Genomic DNA, 16,977 nt, shown 5'->3' with positions numbered 1-16,977 from the left:
TCTTTTTGGGGAGAGCTTTTGCTAGTGAGCTGTGATGCTGCGCAGAACTGTAAGACTTTGGCGAAATGATCTTATAGTTTTAAGAAAGTCATTTCCGTTTCAAGAAATGAGCCAAACCAACGGAGAAAAACTGTGATAATTCATTAACACCATCTGCCTTATCCACAAGTCCAGTACTCAGTGATGTTGTTTACATTCACAGTGATGGTGGAGTAAATGCTAATCTCAAAGGTTTATGTTAAAAAACTTATGAGGCAACATAAGTGATACAGCTGTTTGACATTCACTTTATTGTTAAAACTTTGTTTGGTATATCAGCTGCTTGTCTTTTTTTTATTCTTTTACACTTCTTTAAATTAAAGGCAAACATATACAGCTTCAGCTTCAAAAGCCATGCAGCAGTGTAAACATGAATTCTACCGAGATAAAATGTTAAACAACTAAAACATACTGGCAAAGAGTGATAATAAAATGTCCCCAAAAAAAAAAAAAAAAAGCGACAAAACACAAGCATTGTGTCTGTTTTACTTCAACTCAGTTTTAACTTAGTGCTTATTTTCCACATTCAGCCTGTGAATATGATGCATGTGAATGAAAAGGTTTACACCTGAAAAATAAATATGAACTGACAACATATACATAAAAGAAATAAATGAATCCCTGTACATGACAAACCCAACCATAACTGCTTTTCCCCAACTCCAACAAAAACAAGGATTTCTAGAGAACCGTTCTAGAGAAACCAATAACCCGCTACACGACTCTCCGCTTCATCTACACGAGACAACAGCTGCAACTCCACCGTGCCGTAACTAACACAGCAGATGCTCATAAATGCTTACAGCTCACCTTGATGTGAAAAAAGGTGGCCAAGGTTAAGTATGGATACTTCTGGTTGATAGAGTGCACGAAGTTTACTTTTTTTTTTTTTTCATTGTAATGAAATGTTACAGTTGGCCACACCGCGTCCATTTTATTCCCTCACATCCTGTCCTACCAACCCTCACTTCCACTGCAAAGTTCATGCTGTAGCTTTCTGGTGTCACAATGCATTTTACCTCTACTGCAGCATGCCAGAATATGCTATATTTTCCCAGTATTGCACCCAGCACTTTATAAACAGGCAAAGTTAGGAAAACCTGAACATGAGTGACAAACACACATTATCTGCCTTCATCGCTATATCGTAAAATCATTGAAACAAAAGACCGACTGTACACTTGCATCAGAAAGGCAATGGAGATGAGAGTGGCACCAGCTTCCTGTCCTGTGTGTTTCATATTCACACGGACACAGCTCACTTCTCATATCTAAACTGAACATTTTCTAATCTTTGTTATTACAGATCAGTGATTTTACACCAGTGGTTTTACAACTCAGCCTCCTTTTAACTTAAACATAAGAAATCAGTGGACATTGTTCAACAGGAAATTTTTTGATATTGGTTGGTTACATGTGACTTGGGGGGGGGGCTGCAGCTGAGGGGGCTAGATCAAATTTAAAACAAGCATAGCAAGGAAGGGGATTTAAAAAAAAAAGTATTGCACCATCTCACAACTTAAAATGTGATTACATATTGGATGATGCTATGGAGCAAACCTTTTAGCTAAAATGTCATTCACTGCGTTAGTGGACTTGATCCCAGACTAGAATTTTTTCCTCCCTTTCTGCCCTTTTTACATTAATGGGTCACTAAGGCACCGATTAGTACAATTCTGTAAATAACTGCTTTGATCTGTGCACCACCTGTACCAGAAGCACTTTGCCAAAACATACAGTACACATAATTGGCTCACGAACATCAACTGTAGAGTGTCCAGATACCTTTCAATAATATTTATTATTATTAATCTTTTATTTATTTTTACCGTCAATTAAATTAAAATAAACCAAAATCAAGGAAATGATTCTGTACAGGCTTCAGGAAGAATATATGTTTTACTAAAACTGTTTTTTTTTTTGGTCTTCATTCAACCAATAAAGATGACCATCACTTGCTGGCTTTCTTGTTGAGCTGAAAGAGATCCAGGATGTCCAGCATGGCCTGTCCGATGTTGGTACCAAAACGATGCGAGTCCTGTGAGAAAGAAGACCATTTTAGAAAGCTTAAACTAATGCACATGAAAGAATACCTGCATAAATGGAAAATTAAAAGAGACTTACAGTTTCTGGACTTGAGCGTTTGCTGGAGATGTGGAAGTTAATGAGGTCTTCACCGACGATGATGTAGGAGACACCATAACCATCATCAGCCACCTTGAGGATGAAGAAGCTATCACTTACAGCTATCACATCTTACATCTCTGGAAGTTTTTGATATGCACAATTCCCAATAAAAGGATATACATAGAAAACAACATGGTATCACACTGCACATTATTTTGACCCCGATCCTGATATGACCCGTGAGCATCTAACACTGCCGTTTCCTCCATTCAAATGCAGGTATTTGAGACCGTCTTGGAACTTTTGGCTAAATGCGCAGAACAGTGGGGTGATTTTTATTCAGGTGCCACATGTCAGACGTGCCCTTTTCTTAAGTGGCCAAAGCCATAAACTTTTTATTCTTAAGGAATTCCACCTTTGTTGGACTTTTTGAATGAGTCACATTTCTCTATGGCAGTGGTTCTCAAACTGGGAGTTGGGCCCCCCATGGGGGTTGCAGATCATTTCAGGGAGTCACCAGATAATTGTAAAAAAAAAAAATGTACAGCTTACATTTATCAAATTAACACCTTAATTTTTTAGCACATTAACACAAACAACAAAGTTAGGACACCTGCCAGATGAAAAATCTGAATTTGACATTTTCACCGTGAGAGAAGCTGTTTGTGGGCGTAAGTAGGGATGTATTAACCACCAAAAAAAACTTTTTTTCCAACTTATTTATGAAGATTCTGACAGTTTTCCAGCCTTAAATTTAGAGGATGACCCATTTGATTTATTACACGGTTAATCACCAAGTCGTCATGTGGGGGTGGGGGTCACGAACACCAAAGTATTTTGGGGATTGTGGCTCAAAGGGTTTGAGAACCACTGATCCATGGGATGATTTTTGGTACAAAAAACAAGAACTTCCTGCATCATAATTTGATTATAATCCAGTTTCTGTTTGCCACTGGCCTGTTCTCACACACGGTAGCAACGCTGCTGTCTTTGGATTTGAAAGTTGATTAATTAGCTGGTTTTGAAACTATCTTTTGGATTATAATCCTCAGAGACAGGATCTAGTTCAGCCCTCATTTGCTTTTCATATAAGCAAAGTACGTTTTTAAATCTTGCTCTGCAATTGTGTTTCTAATGTCACAGACAATCATTCGCCATTTCAAGACAAGAATCCAGTGTGAGCTGGAGCATCGTCCGCTGGAGCAAGTATTTTTCCTCCATCGCAACACCTGATATTTTGTTTGGTTTTAACTGAAAATTAATTGGATTAATAAATTGAAATTAATCCAAACATATAGAAAACTAAACTACATGCATAAATCCCACATGTTCCAACTTAACGTGATATTTAATTAAATGACTTACATGACAGGAAGACTGCACAACTATCTTTATTCAGCCTTATTAAAATAACTTTCCAGAATGATTCATATGAACTTACTGGACCAAATCCACCTCCGGAGGACACATATTCTGGGTGATTGACAAGATCAAACAGTTCAACCTGCTGCAAAGGGGTCTGGCTGGTTGACAGTCTCCATGGCTCAGACAGAACCTAAATATAAAGCGGTAACAAATTAACTTCATACAGGCTACTTTCATAACAGAATAAAGAAGTGAGCAGAGGTATTTTCACTTCACACAGACATCTGCATTGTTAGCTGTGATTCACAAGACAAATGATGAGCATTTAGAGAATATTAGTTTCATAAAAGCTTTCAACAAAGGCTCATACCTCCTTGAGGAATTCGGAGTCCTCTCCTAGGTATTTGGAAACCACATAAAGACAGAAAAGGTGGCGATCGATGCCGTGTCCTGTCATTGCCAAGCGATACATGTTTTGGTGTTTCTCTGCTGCTACTCTGAGCAACCTGAGGCGCTCTTCTCTCTGAAATTTAAAAGCCTGGTTTACACACTAGCACAACATTCAGTCAACAATCTGAGATGTGCCGTGTTGTAACTCACAGTCTCATCTCTGATCATGGAGCGCACAAAGTCACAGGTCTCTACTGTGCAGGAGCGCACGGTTTCTGTTCGACCCTCACGGAACAAGCGCGTCATGGAAGCTTCGTATGTCAGGCAGAACTTTCCTTTGTCCTGTTGAGAATGAAAGTTACCTTTAATTTAAAAAGAGTTATTTTACAAGTCATCTATCAGTTAACAATCTATCCTTTAAAGCAGGGATCTCCAACTCTGGTCCTCGTGAGCTATTGTCCTGCAGGTTTTGGATTCTACCCTGATGCAACACACCTGACTCAGATCACTGGGTCATTAACAGGCTTGTGCAGAGGTGTGTTGTAGTAGGCAACATCTAAATCCTGCAGGACAGTAGCTCACGGGGACCAGAGTTGGAGACCCCTGCTTTAAAGACTGATAATGACTTTCACCATGCTTTAACCACAAAACCACAGATTCACCAAAGATCTTCACTATCACATTAACTGCGCTGTTAGGAAAAGAAATGCCTTAAAAATTCAACAAAACAGTAAACTGAATGAAACCAATTGACTGGCCACAGCAGCATCTTAATTTACTAGATGTTGCTGCCCTCTGGTGGTGAACAAAATGGAGTGCAACTGGTTAATATGCTCAAATTTAGAGGCCATTATACATTGATAATAAAATATAAAGTAATATTAAAAGTTTAAACCATGTATGGTGAAAAGCTATTCTGCTGGAACATTATATAATAGCACCTACTCTGTAATGGGCCAGCTGCAGAGCAATCTGGATGAAGGCATCGGGGCTGGTGCGGCACTTCTTAATCAACCCCTTTCCAAACTCATCGAAGGGAATAATGTGACAGTCCACATCATCTGCCAGAGCCTGGGCAACCGTCAGCGAGCTCTCGATGGCGTCCTGGCACTGTAGGATGTCAGAGATATATGTTTTGAAGCATGACATGAATAACAGTACATTTACAATATTTTCCATTGAGACAAATTAATTAAGTCTTGATCAGTTATGAGATTAACAGCAGTTATTTTTTATACGGTTATTTACTTTTTAAACAACACAGTTAAACATCTGCACTGGTGCACATGGCTCATGTTTCCAGTAGAGGGATGCAAGCATCAAATCATGGGGCACCATCTGAGTTTCCTAGTTTTACCTCAGCAGGAATGTCCCACTGCAGCCTCTGAGGACCAGGCAGGTTGGGATGGGGTGCTCCATGGCAGTGACCTTCCTCTGTGTATCCCAGCTTTACAGGGTCCATGGAAAGTACATGCTGCAACACAGTCGGGTTTAAACATGACTGAAGCAAAGTTTCAGAGTGTTGAGCTAGCTTCATTCAGTCATTGTTTTCAGTGCACTCATGCAGAAGGTATTCTGAAACCTCCATTTATCACAACATGAAACGTTCTTTGTGACATGACTATAAAAAGGTTTTACCTCCCACAGATGGCCAACAATGGGCGCGTCAGCCCAGGAGTGCTCTGCATTCAGTCCCATTGTGCCATTCTTGAAAATGATCATATTGAAAGACTTATCAAACCACCTGAAAGAAACACAAATGATTAGCCAGAGTTTAACTTATTACTTAGAAATTAAAGTCAGTGTGGTAGGTAGGAAGGAAGGAAGGAAGGAAGGAAGGTCCCCACCTGTCATAGCATTTTCCGTGGAGCAGGGATTTGGCATAACTGTTCAAAGACTTGACCTTGTTGTTTGGATCATAACGCTGCTCGGTGTCATCGAGCGTTACACAGAAGGCGGCCTTCTCTATGGCATCCAGAGCCTGCTTGTTCTTGCCACGGCTGAAGTATGTGTCACGTGCCTTTGCCCAAGGTGTTCTACAGCAGGTAAAAAGTAGAAAATCTGATTCTGATATCATATACAAGTGAGTAAACATGCAAGTTCATGGTCATAATGAATATATGTATGCAGTTTGGTAGAAAAACATATGTTCAAGAGGCCACACAGTATATGTTCATAAGCGTCTCTACCCACCTGTCCCCTGCCGTAAGTGCTGCTAGTTTCTCCTCTCCTGGCTGAGGTTCTGACTTGTCTGCCAATATCCTCTCCATCTGTTGCTCTATCTCCCGTGGCAACAGCAGCCGCCCATCATAAAACATCCACACCTTGAAGAAACGGCCCTTATGGTACACAGCAATGTGTTTGCTCTCGTTCATGTGCTGAAGGGTATCTGAGCAAGAGGGATGAATTGTAGAGAGAGCGACAAATAGAAGCAAAGACAATTGGGAGAAAATTTGGACAAATTAATTCTATGGCTTTAACATTTAAAAGGCTCTTGTGCACCACTTATTATGTGAATGGCTGGTGTGTGGAAAGTTCATTTGGAGGATAAAATTGAAAATTTATTCTTCCAAGAAAAAAAAGGAAGAATTAAAAAGAAAATATGGATGCCACTTTATTTAATTTCTGAGAAACACTAGATGTGTTAGTAACTAATGAGAGAAAAATAGTGTGATATCCAGAAAAACAATTATCTGAAAGATTCTATCAATTTATTTTTATTAAGGTGTGAGATTTCCAAGTGATGTGCTGCATGCGGATGGGGGGGCTCTTCAATTCCAAAACTATAAGGCGTGCAGGAAGTGAGATGAAAAGGGAAAGTCATTGGGAACAGAGGGTGGATGGGAATAAAATGACCGAGGCAATGTTTGTCTGAACGGCACTGTGCATAACCAAGAGGAACCAATTCAATAGCCCCATTTAAATGTTATCTTTACTGCAAAGCTGGAATAAGATTTTGGTGATACCCAGTGTTCAAACAAGCATTGACCACATTACAGAAAACACACAAAAAAAGATACTTAGAGCAGGGGGGACCCAAAAATGAAGAACAATCTAACATGCTCTCGTACTAGTGAAGCTACTGGGATTCCTTGGGATTAATGGAACTGGCTTTAGAATTAATAAACACAACAACACCAATATTTCTGTATAACTGCAAACTCATATTCTATTATCTGTACTTGATTAAAACTGGAAAACTGCTATATCTTCCAGAATTTTATAACTTCCTGGAGGTCTTCAACAATAGGAGAGATAAAAATGTCCAGTTAAGCTGCAAACTGATTAATGTTCACCCTTTCTCAAACATTTAGATAAAAATGAAGGTCATCGTTTTGATCTGGAGTCTTTGGGCTCTGGGCTTCTGCATTAAAATGGTTCTAGTCTTGGTTATAGCGCAATTGTTATTACATATATTGAAGGTCCTCAACACACTGTGCATTACATATCATGTTGTTTCAGCTTTTATCTGGTTCCAGCAGGGTTGCTGTTTGGCTCACTCAGAAATCAATGACGATTTCTGCAGATCTAAACAGGGTCAAAAATAATCTATCAAGCTGAAATAATTGTCCATGAATTTCCTTAATACAGAAAATAAATATATACGTAGATATATTCAGGTCAGCGTTATGCAGTTTAACATCTTACCTTTACACTGTCGCTCTATTGCCCTCCAAATACTCAAACTAGATTTCAGTCTCATGCAAATTAATATTTCAATGTGCGTTAATCAGCACACATGCATTACTAATTCATACAGGTCTGATTATTGCTAATCCAAACAGACGGACACATGTCCCAAGGAGAAGTACAGTAGGAGTAGTGTGGAGGAGGAGGCACTTCTAAACACTCTACCTGTTTCTACACCTGGGACACGACTTGTGTTGAACATACGCTCGTATTGGGCAGAGCACATGGGAATAGTGTGTAGGAGCATGAGCTGAAAAGCAAAAGGGGAGAGTCAAACACAGAGATGACAAAGTAATTCACTAAAATCCCCAGAGAGCAGCAGCAGACACACACCTACATGGAGTCAAGAATGGATAAAGAGGAGGGGGATTGATGTGGATTGGTTTGACAAGCAGCTGCAAGGAGGAGGGACTGCAGGTGGAAGCCAGGGAAAGAGGCATGAGAAAGGTCCGGAAACCAGTGGACTGCTGACTCAATACCAGCAACAAACCACTGATGCAACAGCAAATATTTTTAAGGATAATTAAACTATATACAAATGCCAATAAAATGTTTTGCTGTGCTGCTGGAATGAGTATAGAAGTCAGGGTTTCCAAGGGGTGTTGCTGTGACAACAACTAATGTCACATGATAGAGGGGTCAGAGGGTACGGTGGAGATGTGCCCTCCTCTTACCTGACTCCACACCAGGGACGCGGGAGGTGTTAAACATTCGCTCCCACTGAGCAGAACACAGAGGAACCTTGTTCGCCAGCAAGTAAATCTAACGCAGCGTCCAACGCAGCGAAAGGACAAAACAGTAAAAAAGAGACAACCGAATGTAAGTGTGTAACACAGCGAGCTCATGCATTCCTGTGTGCATAAATGCACACAACTGGTCTTTGTAAGACTTAAGTGTGCATTTGCACAACATACTGTAGCGCTGTGCAAATTTTGGATTTGCAATCCAGCATCATGCAGGCTGGTAAGGGCAAAGGACTGAGAGAGGTGCAGGAAAAGAGGACACCACAGACACACAGTCTGTTAAGCAGCATTCATTAAGCGTTATCGACTTAAGCTTAAAAAAATGCTGCTGGTATTGCACTGCTGCTAATCACAATCATATTTCCAATAAAGACAAGCAAAAAGCACAGTGCATAGATCACCAAAGTCAGAATAAGACAAAGTGAGCTGATATAATATCAAGAATCTTTATCATCATTCATAACATTGTGGATAACTAACACATTTCAAAGTACACAATAACAGGTTGTAGTAGTACAGCAGCGCTCATTGTAAAACCCAAAGACAAACACTCTGAGATTATGTATTAAATGTAAAGCTAAACATTTACTAACAACTGATGGGGTCAAATATGCGCTTTTGTAATTCTTATTACTGCATGGGCAGATTAAAAAGTTCATGAAAGGAGAGAAGCAGGTGGCTGAACACTCACCGGTTTGATCTGAGCTCTGTCCAGTTTTCTCCTGTAAAGCATGATGGCATGGATGGCATTACCGGCCCGGGCAGCTTGGATGTGGGTGGGGAACACATACAGAAAATCCTGCACGGAACAGTAACAGCAAAAAATCAATAAGCATTCATATATCTTTCAACTGGTTTGTGCTGGGAAACACAAAGGCATTTGGGCAAATCATTTAAATGAATCATTTTATCAGCAGCTAACACAGTCTGTGCAATAAATAAGAGACAATCGTTTGGTTGTGCTTTAAATGACTGCAGCTGCTAAAAAAAGAAAAAAACAACCAAACAAAACATTCAAATTAAAACTCGAGTTAAACTTCATCCATGCTCGGTCTATGTTTGAGCTTGTTGTGCTGTTACGAGTTGTAAAAATAGCAATGGGCAAACAATGATTAATCAAGAACACAGATTTCAGCTACCAACGACAACAAAGTATGATGAGGCATATTTTTCCCTAGGCATGACCAGGTAATGATCAATGGTGGTTGATGAAGAGAGACCACAGTGTGCTATATGTCTCAAAATATTAGCATCTGACAGCATGAAGCCAAACAAGTTATAACGCTGCTTGGGGACGTCTCATCATCACAAAGAAAAGCTTGTTATTACTTAGAAACAAACTGCACAACTGTCTTGTATATTAGTTGTTTTGCTAAAGCAGCATCTGACTCATACAAAGCTCAAGTCACCTGAAGTAGTTTGCAAGACTACTTCGTGGCACATTTCTTTCTATGCATCGGGTGCATGTGAAAGTGGGATCAGGGGTGCCTGACATTGTTGTTGTCGGTGAAAAGGGGCCCTGCAGAGAAAGTTTGAGAACCACTGGATTAAAGTAATGTGGCTACTGCTCTTCCTCCTGAGCCACAGCTGTCACACATACGAATCGAGTCAGAGATGTGTTTCTGGTTCGTTTTTCGTCACACTGGTGCATTTTAGACGTCAAACGAATTGCTGGGTTGAGCTCAGAGAAATAAACTAAGATTTGAAAGGATACTTAATAAACTAAGTACTTATGTACTTTTTCCAGGATGAATAATCTTTCAAACTGCCTTGCAGTACTAGCTAGTGGCATTTTAAATTATAGCAAATGCCATCATATTTGTTGCTAGCACATCTGCCTCTTGTAGACTCTGTACTAGTTGCTGTGGGATTCAGAAGATTAACTTTCACAAACAGACACAAGGCTGAAGACTGACCATGGCATAATAGTTGCTGTTGACCATGATGGGTCCTCGGCCTCTCAGGTAAATATACTCTTCCCACCAGTCACTAACCTGTGCCACACAAAGACAAGTTGGGTGAAACATTATGAAAAAGTCACAGTGCCCAAAACTGTAAACACAGAAGGAAATTTCCTTTAACTTACATAGTTGGATGCCCACCAGGACTTGAGTTTAAGGTACCACTGCAGCCTGGGTCCCAGATTCTTCTCAAAGTCTTTAGCCAAGCCTTTCATCCTGTCAAACTGCTCGTCATCCATCAATGGGCGCACCGACTCGAGGTACTGCGACAGAGAAATGCAGTCACACAATGTGAAGCAGAGAGCTAAACTTTGTCCCTCTGGGAGAAAACGAAAGGCCAGACAGAAGCTTGTGTAGCAGGTATAGCAACATAAATAAGATTATTGAACAAAATGTTTGAATTAACACAAATCAGCACCAACACTGTTCTTAGATAAACATTTGGCTCTTTGGAAGGGAGTGGCATCACATCGCTTAACGCAACAGAGCTGCGCTCCACATAAGGGAATTTGATTATTTTACCTGACTATGATTAATTCAAAGAAATTCATAGTGGGGCCATTTCTTCTTCAATTTTCTTTAAAACATAAAATACTACGCCCGCTTCAAAGCTTGGGCCAATATGAACAATCATACAAGTGCAAGAAAAAAGCTTTAAGTCTGTTACATTCTCCGCAAGGAATGGGAACTTTGTTCTTTTTCTCAAGGTTGCAAGAACAAGAAAAACTAGTAAAAAGGATTAATGTGGAAAGGGGGGGGGGTCCATGACAGGGCGGGGTTGTGCACGCAGACCTGTCATTATATACCATGTGTTGTATTCACTTTCATACTTTCTCACCACCTCCAACAAAATAACGTTGTTTTGTGTTAAACAAGAACAAAGTTCCTGATTCTCGTGGAGTTTCCAACAGGCTTAAATTGCAATGAAAATTACCGTTTTGCAGGTGTCCTTGACAGAGGGAACGGGCAGTCGAGGCAGGGAGTTCTGGAAACTGTAGAGCATTGGTTTTCTGCCAGAGCAGATCTTCACTAGTACCTAGATATGCAGGACAGGTAAAAGAAAAGGACAAGGTTAATCTGAAGTTATACTTTTGTTTCAGAGTATGAAGTAAAGTGCAAACATGTAACAAGAAGGTTATACTAAAGGACAAAAGTAGAAAGAATGACACTACACCTTTGACTGGACCCAGGGACAAAACAATCCTTTAAATTGCTCAACATTTACTATGTTCACCAAGAAGTTTCCATCAAATTATACTGTCAAGTAAAACTTAAATTTAAGATTAGAAAAATACATAATCTTGATCAGAGGAGGACATCCACTGTCTCACCATCCACAGGCGGGTAGTCCAGGACACAGAACCATGGCGTGCCTGCATCCAGCCATGCCACGACAGCAGGGACTTCAGCACATTCCTCATGATCATTATAATGGTGACCCACAGGCCTGTGCCCACCAGAACTCCTCCAACTATCCTCTGACTATCTGTGGACATATATCGGCTGTAGACAGACAAACAGAACGAAGGGGAGACAGTGTAAGAGCAGCAAATCAAAGCTTTCTCTTTTAACTTTACTAGATGCACAATGAATGATAATTTTAACCTACAGCTAAAACAAAGTAAGTATACTTTAAATGAGCTATGTAAAGGAAATGTTTAGACTAAGGGAGTGTCCAAGACAACAGCACACTTAAACTGAAAAATTAAAGTCACATAGCAGCCATCAGACCTGGCCCAGTACAAAGTCAACACAGACGGATCAAACCATGTCTAATAAACACTTTTTGTTTTTTCTTTTTAATGTTTGCAATATAAATATCAAGCGTGCATAATTATGCAGAAACATACAACTGATTAAGTCCCAAACCTTTGAAGCCAAGGTTTCTTATCAGTCATGGTTAAACATTTCTTCCATGTCTACAATAATTAGCCAATCGATTAAAAACGCAGTCTCTTTGCATTAATTCAGGTGCATCTGCAGCGGTCCTGCACATCGACATTTGAGACAGCTTAACATAGTTTGTGCTTTACAATTAGAGACTAAGGCTATATAATGCTAACACAGCAGCCTTACCTGATGGGTATATGTTGGCCTAGTTTGGCAATTAAGCCCATAGATGGATCCAGCTGTTTATATTTATTGTATGACATGTAGGACACGACCACTACCATGAACCCAGCCGGGCTGCCTGGGTACACACCAGTCATCACCCCATTCTGTAAAAACATGTGCCAAATGCAGGATTACAAAAGAGAGAAAACGATCTATAGAATAAATGTCATAACGCACCGTCCTGGATCATGAAGACACATGATGTGAGCAATCATTGATTTCTGATGCTAAACAAAGGATGACAGCATAAAAAATGCTCGCAGCTCATTGGGTTTGAATGACTCGGTATGACTGTGTAAACAGACACAACTGTGCCAAAGGCTAGGACGCAGAGAGCAAACAGCAAGGTTACTGTAACAGTTGGCTGTGAGAGAGGGTGACCTTCTAGTGTGAGCAAGCAACCGGGTAAACAGATTTACAGTAGAGCAACAATCGGATAAAAATGCAGCATTTGTTGGGGATTTTATGATGTTTGTGGGTTGATTGCTAACTGAGAACAGGAAAGACCCGTGACTACTGTGAAATGCCGCCAGCAGGCAACAAAGATTAAAAATAATTTGGTTAAAGTTCAGCTATACAGATAACCATCTGCACATTGCCCATCGGTAGGGTAGGTTTCACAACTCTTACCTTAAAGCGAATGAATCTTTTCTTCCAGGAGTGGAGGCCAGAGAGGTAAACCTGGCGTAGGGCCTCGTGGCACAAATGTAGGTCGATGCCATCAGGAGTGACTGTGAACTGAAAGGCCACCGCCTGGTGAGCTTCTGCCATGGTGGCTTACACGGTCAGTCACTAAACAGAAGGAAGGTATAAGGTAAGGGAGTTAGTGAAGTGGAAAGTACAAAGATTATATCACAGATAAAAAGAAAGAGAAGAGAGTTTGGTTAACATGGATTCCGATTTCCAGAATGATCATTTCCCAGAAAGAGTAAATGACCACATTTGTGGATGAAGCTGTGCAGTTGATATCAGAGCAATCACACAGGCTGATCTGCGTCATTATACCTCAACACCTCGATAACAGTGATGATTGCTTCATTTCTCATAGTTAATCACTTTAAGTTATCTGCAAACAACCACAGAAAAGGAGTGAATTCTTACTGGATTTACCCTCAAAACATGAGTTAACATGGAGATGGTCAGCTCCATACTTTCCGAAAGTAAATGGGTTTGAATTTTAAAGCTAAATTTTTAGAAAGTTTAACTGAAGCACAATTGCTTGACTGAGTGGCCATGAGAGGCAGTACTGGCACAAACATTTAGAAAATGTACCTTTACATGTTAAAATGAGTGTAATATTTAGAAAATGAATTAAATTAGCAACCTTTTAACAACTTCCCTGCATCCAAAAAGCTTCATAATCATAATTATTAAGTATCATCAACACTGTGATAGTAAAAAAAATTGATTCAACAAATGCTTTTAGCAGGTTTCCTCCTTTATGCTCCTGGAGAACAGGTACAATACGAAGCCAAACTTAAGCTCCCAATTAGGACAGATTTTAAAACTCAAGTGAGGCAATATGTGTGTAAACAAAGTTTCGGTGCAGTATTTAATTTAATGAGGTAAATGAGATAAGATGAGAAGATTGTGAACAAAGAGTTCAACTTGAACTACTCTGAAGGTCAAATGGGAGTGAGTAAAGCTTGTCAAATAGATCACTGGTAAGTGGTCCATGGACAAGGGCCAAGCTGCAGGTATGAGCTTAGCCTTGTTTATCTATTTTAGGCACGATTGCGTAAAAACTGACTTGTCAGATTGAACCATAAAACTTGGTGGAAAGCTGGGTCATGCAACTAAAACTAAAAAGAAAATATGTTATCGTATTTTAATGAAAATCTGGATCCCGTTCTTTGAGAAATGCATCACCTATCTAATAATATTGGATGCACCACTTAAGACCACTAGTGTGAGAATTTAGTCTATAATTTTAGTATTACTGATTGTACTGCCACAAATCAGTAGCTAAGGTCCCGAGTAAATACATAATCTAATAAATGTATCATAAACATCATAATAATTAATGTAAACAAATGCCAGAATATGTGTGAAGGTCGTTTATGCTCTCTAAATATAAAATTCACAAAGTCAAATATGAGATTAAGAATGTGAACTCCAGCTGTCAGTCCATCAGCTCTACATGATTTTGGCTGTTTCACTCAGATAATTTTAAGTAGGTGAATAAAGAGAGTAATGCAATCATGATCAAGATGATAATATTATGACAGAAGATTTAATTATTAATTGTGACCTGGCCTATCGATGCACATGTAAAGCAAAGACTTGTGAAAGTTGCTATGACAAATACAACATTTTCCAGATAGTGTCTGAAAAATTATTAAGTCGTATATCCAAATATAAGTGCTGTGATTGCAGAGATTTAAAACCCCCCAAATGAGCAGAATATTCCAGATTTTATAGATAAAAAAAACATATCCTCAGGTGCAATCGATTTAGATAAGCTTTCAAATGAAAATATGATGGATGCCGTGTCTCTATAAAAACTCTTCTATTTCTAGTATGGATACTTTTTCAGAATCCGTTTGTATTTCAGTCAGCAGGAGCACTCTGAAAGCAGGACACGTCGTTTTTACGTCTGCAGACCTCGGGAAGAAGCAGCATCCACAGCAGTGTGTGCAGCCGGTCCCTTCCCCCAGCATCACATGATCCACCCTGCGCTGCAGAAACTAGGGGAAAGGTCGCAGCACTGCGCCGCTCAGATACCGGATGAAAAACTGTCAACACGGGGCTGGCAAACTGTCGTAAATGGCAAGGAAGAAAACACGGCCACTATAAAGCCACCGACAATATGCTTTTCACGTTATATATCATTTAAAACCGTTAACACGTTTCTAAATATCCATCAACAAAACCTTGTCTAGTGATGATAAACCACAATCGCGTCTTACATTTGTAAACACCACATCGTGCATAATTTAAAATCTATTCTTTGGCATAATAGACTAATACAATTACCTGACAAAAAACTAGAAACATATAGATTACATGTCAGGTATTACATCAACTGCCCTGCCCACGTGGTCTGTGTGAAATGGGGTCACTAGTGTGCACCCCGACACTAGAAAAAAGAAATAAATAAATAAAACAAAACAGACTTCGCCAACCCAAGCAGTTAACAAAATGTTGTGTTAATCTAATTGTGCACGTAGAATATTAGGACAATACCAGCCAGCTGTTACTGACCTTCACAGGTGACAGATGACATTTTAACACATACACACCTGCTTTAAGTTCTTTTTATACAATTACATTAATAAAAAGACACTGTCGGGCCCGGACATACTGTCTGACATTATTACTTATTAATATCTATGCTTATTCTAATGGAGCTGCCCACTCATGGTTTATAAATGACCTTTATTTGGACCTTTGCCTACATTTTTGCTTTGAGCTATAACACTGTAAATGAAGTCAGGTTTGTTTAGAAAAAGCTCGCAAAACGAAAAAAAGTCATAATATAGGAGTTCTACCTAATGCAAGCATTCTGTGGGTGCCTATAATAAGCATAATTATAAGCAGATGTTATAGTGAGCAGCATTTAGTTGTGAATCTCATAAGAATGAGCTGGACTTCTGGCTGCAACAGGCCAAACAAGCCCATAAACCTGCCTGTAATGTCAAATGAGAAGGTGGGAGTGGATTTACACACACTTCGCCGAAAAGGAAATACAACAAAGTGGCGTTCATGTCAACTGCTCGGTGGAGGCAACGTATTTTATCCGTTTGAATTGTCTACGCTATTTTCTCCTCAAATCCCTGCAGCTATGTTAGGACTCTCTACTTCCAAACCAGGAGAGCAACCCACGCTCGGACAAGCAGACACGCAGTTAAAAGAAAAAGATGGCTCACCGACGCTTTCTAACAGTCTGAGAGGACGGAGCTGCTTTGACGAAGATGTAACACGAACGTCCGTCTGCTAGCGGTGTTAGCGTTAACACTGCATGAATGGAAGCACTGACTTGTTTTCAAGGACTTCCCCTTCAGCTACGTCACTTTTCTCTCCTTTTGGTGTCCGATACAACAAGTCGTGGTGGAAACAGCGCCCCCCTGTGGACGCCTCTGAAATTGAAAGTGTTGCATGATCATACTGGGCAGGAAACAGTGGGAAAATGTGATGGTGGCATCAAAGGCAGAATAAGCAGTCTGTGTTCCTGGACTGAAATACATTGAATAGATACAGTTTTATAAATATCTATACTATTAAGAGATATAAGCAGGTAACATGCATATATTCATAAAGCAAAGTATGCAACATATGACAGACAGCACAAAACATGAAGATGAAATATCCTAACTGGATCCTAATCTATCAAATTAATACTTAACCATCTTATTAGGTGCATCTGTTAAATGGTAACATAGCAGCAGCTCAGTGCATGTAAGCATGTAGACATAGTCAAGATGACAGACTTACTGACAATCAAACTGAGCATGAGAATGGGGAACAAAGAGGATTTAAGTGACTTGGTTGCCAGTGCCAACCAAGGTCAACATATTATATTTTAGAAGATGTTGATCTACTGGGGA

The 16,977-nt window shown here is 39.8% G+C and overlaps 1 protein-coding gene across 2 annotated transcripts; it reads right to left on the bottom strand.

Moving 5' to 3' along the window:
- Positions 1-260: 260 nt before the first annotated feature.
- Positions 261-16,418, bottom strand: cpt1ab (carnitine palmitoyltransferase 1Ab (liver)). 2 transcript variants are annotated; one of them, XM_041997586.1, is made up of 19 exons: positions 16,300-16,418; positions 13,061-13,222; positions 12,392-12,534; positions 11,647-11,818; positions 11,250-11,351; positions 10,441-10,578; positions 10,271-10,348; positions 9,046-9,153; positions 8,286-8,373; positions 6,115-6,310; positions 5,769-5,957; positions 5,560-5,665; positions 5,279-5,395; positions 4,867-5,031; positions 4,132-4,263; positions 3,902-4,054; positions 3,608-3,721; positions 2,164-2,256; positions 261-2,077 (listed from the first exon to the last, which is right to left on the bottom strand). In XM_041997586.1, the coding sequence occupies exons 2-19, from the start codon at positions 13,199-13,201 to the stop codon at positions 1,991-1,993; spliced, it is 2,322 nt and encodes a 773-aa protein (XP_041853520.1). In that variant the 5' UTR covers positions 13,202-13,222; positions 16,300-16,418; the 3' UTR covers positions 261-1,990. The 2 variants fall into 2 exon arrangements, with proteins under 2 accessions (XP_041853520.1, XP_041853521.1); XM_041997587.1 differs by lacking the exon at positions 8,286-8,373 and adding an exon at positions 7,777-7,861 and having other exon boundaries at positions 16,300-16,417.
- Positions 16,419-16,977: the final 559 nt, after the last annotated feature.

The sequence above is a fragment of the Melanotaenia boesemani genome, chromosome 10 (assembly GCF_017639745.1).
Source record: "Melanotaenia boesemani isolate fMelBoe1 chromosome 10, fMelBoe1.pri, whole genome shotgun sequence".
In the NCBI taxonomy this organism is placed as follows: domain Eukaryota; kingdom Metazoa; phylum Chordata; class Actinopteri; order Atheriniformes; family Melanotaeniidae; genus Melanotaenia; species Melanotaenia boesemani.
This window is presented reverse-complemented; position numbering and strand designations above follow the sequence as displayed.

Excerpts from the sequence above, each read along its gene's own strand:
- cpt1ab (XM_041997586.1), bottom strand. The coding sequence starts at position 13,201 with ATGGCAGAAGCTCACCAGGCGGTGGCCTTTCAGTTCACAGTCACTCCT. Across the intron at positions 9,154-10,270 it reads ACAGCAACTATTATGCCATG|GATTTTCTGTATGTGTTCCC; the intron begins GTCAGTCTTCAG and ends TGTTCCGTGCAG. Across the intron at positions 4,055-4,131 it reads CCATGATCAGAGATGAGACT|AGAGAAGAGCGCCTCAGGTT; the intron begins GTGAGTTACAAC and ends TTTAAATTTCAG.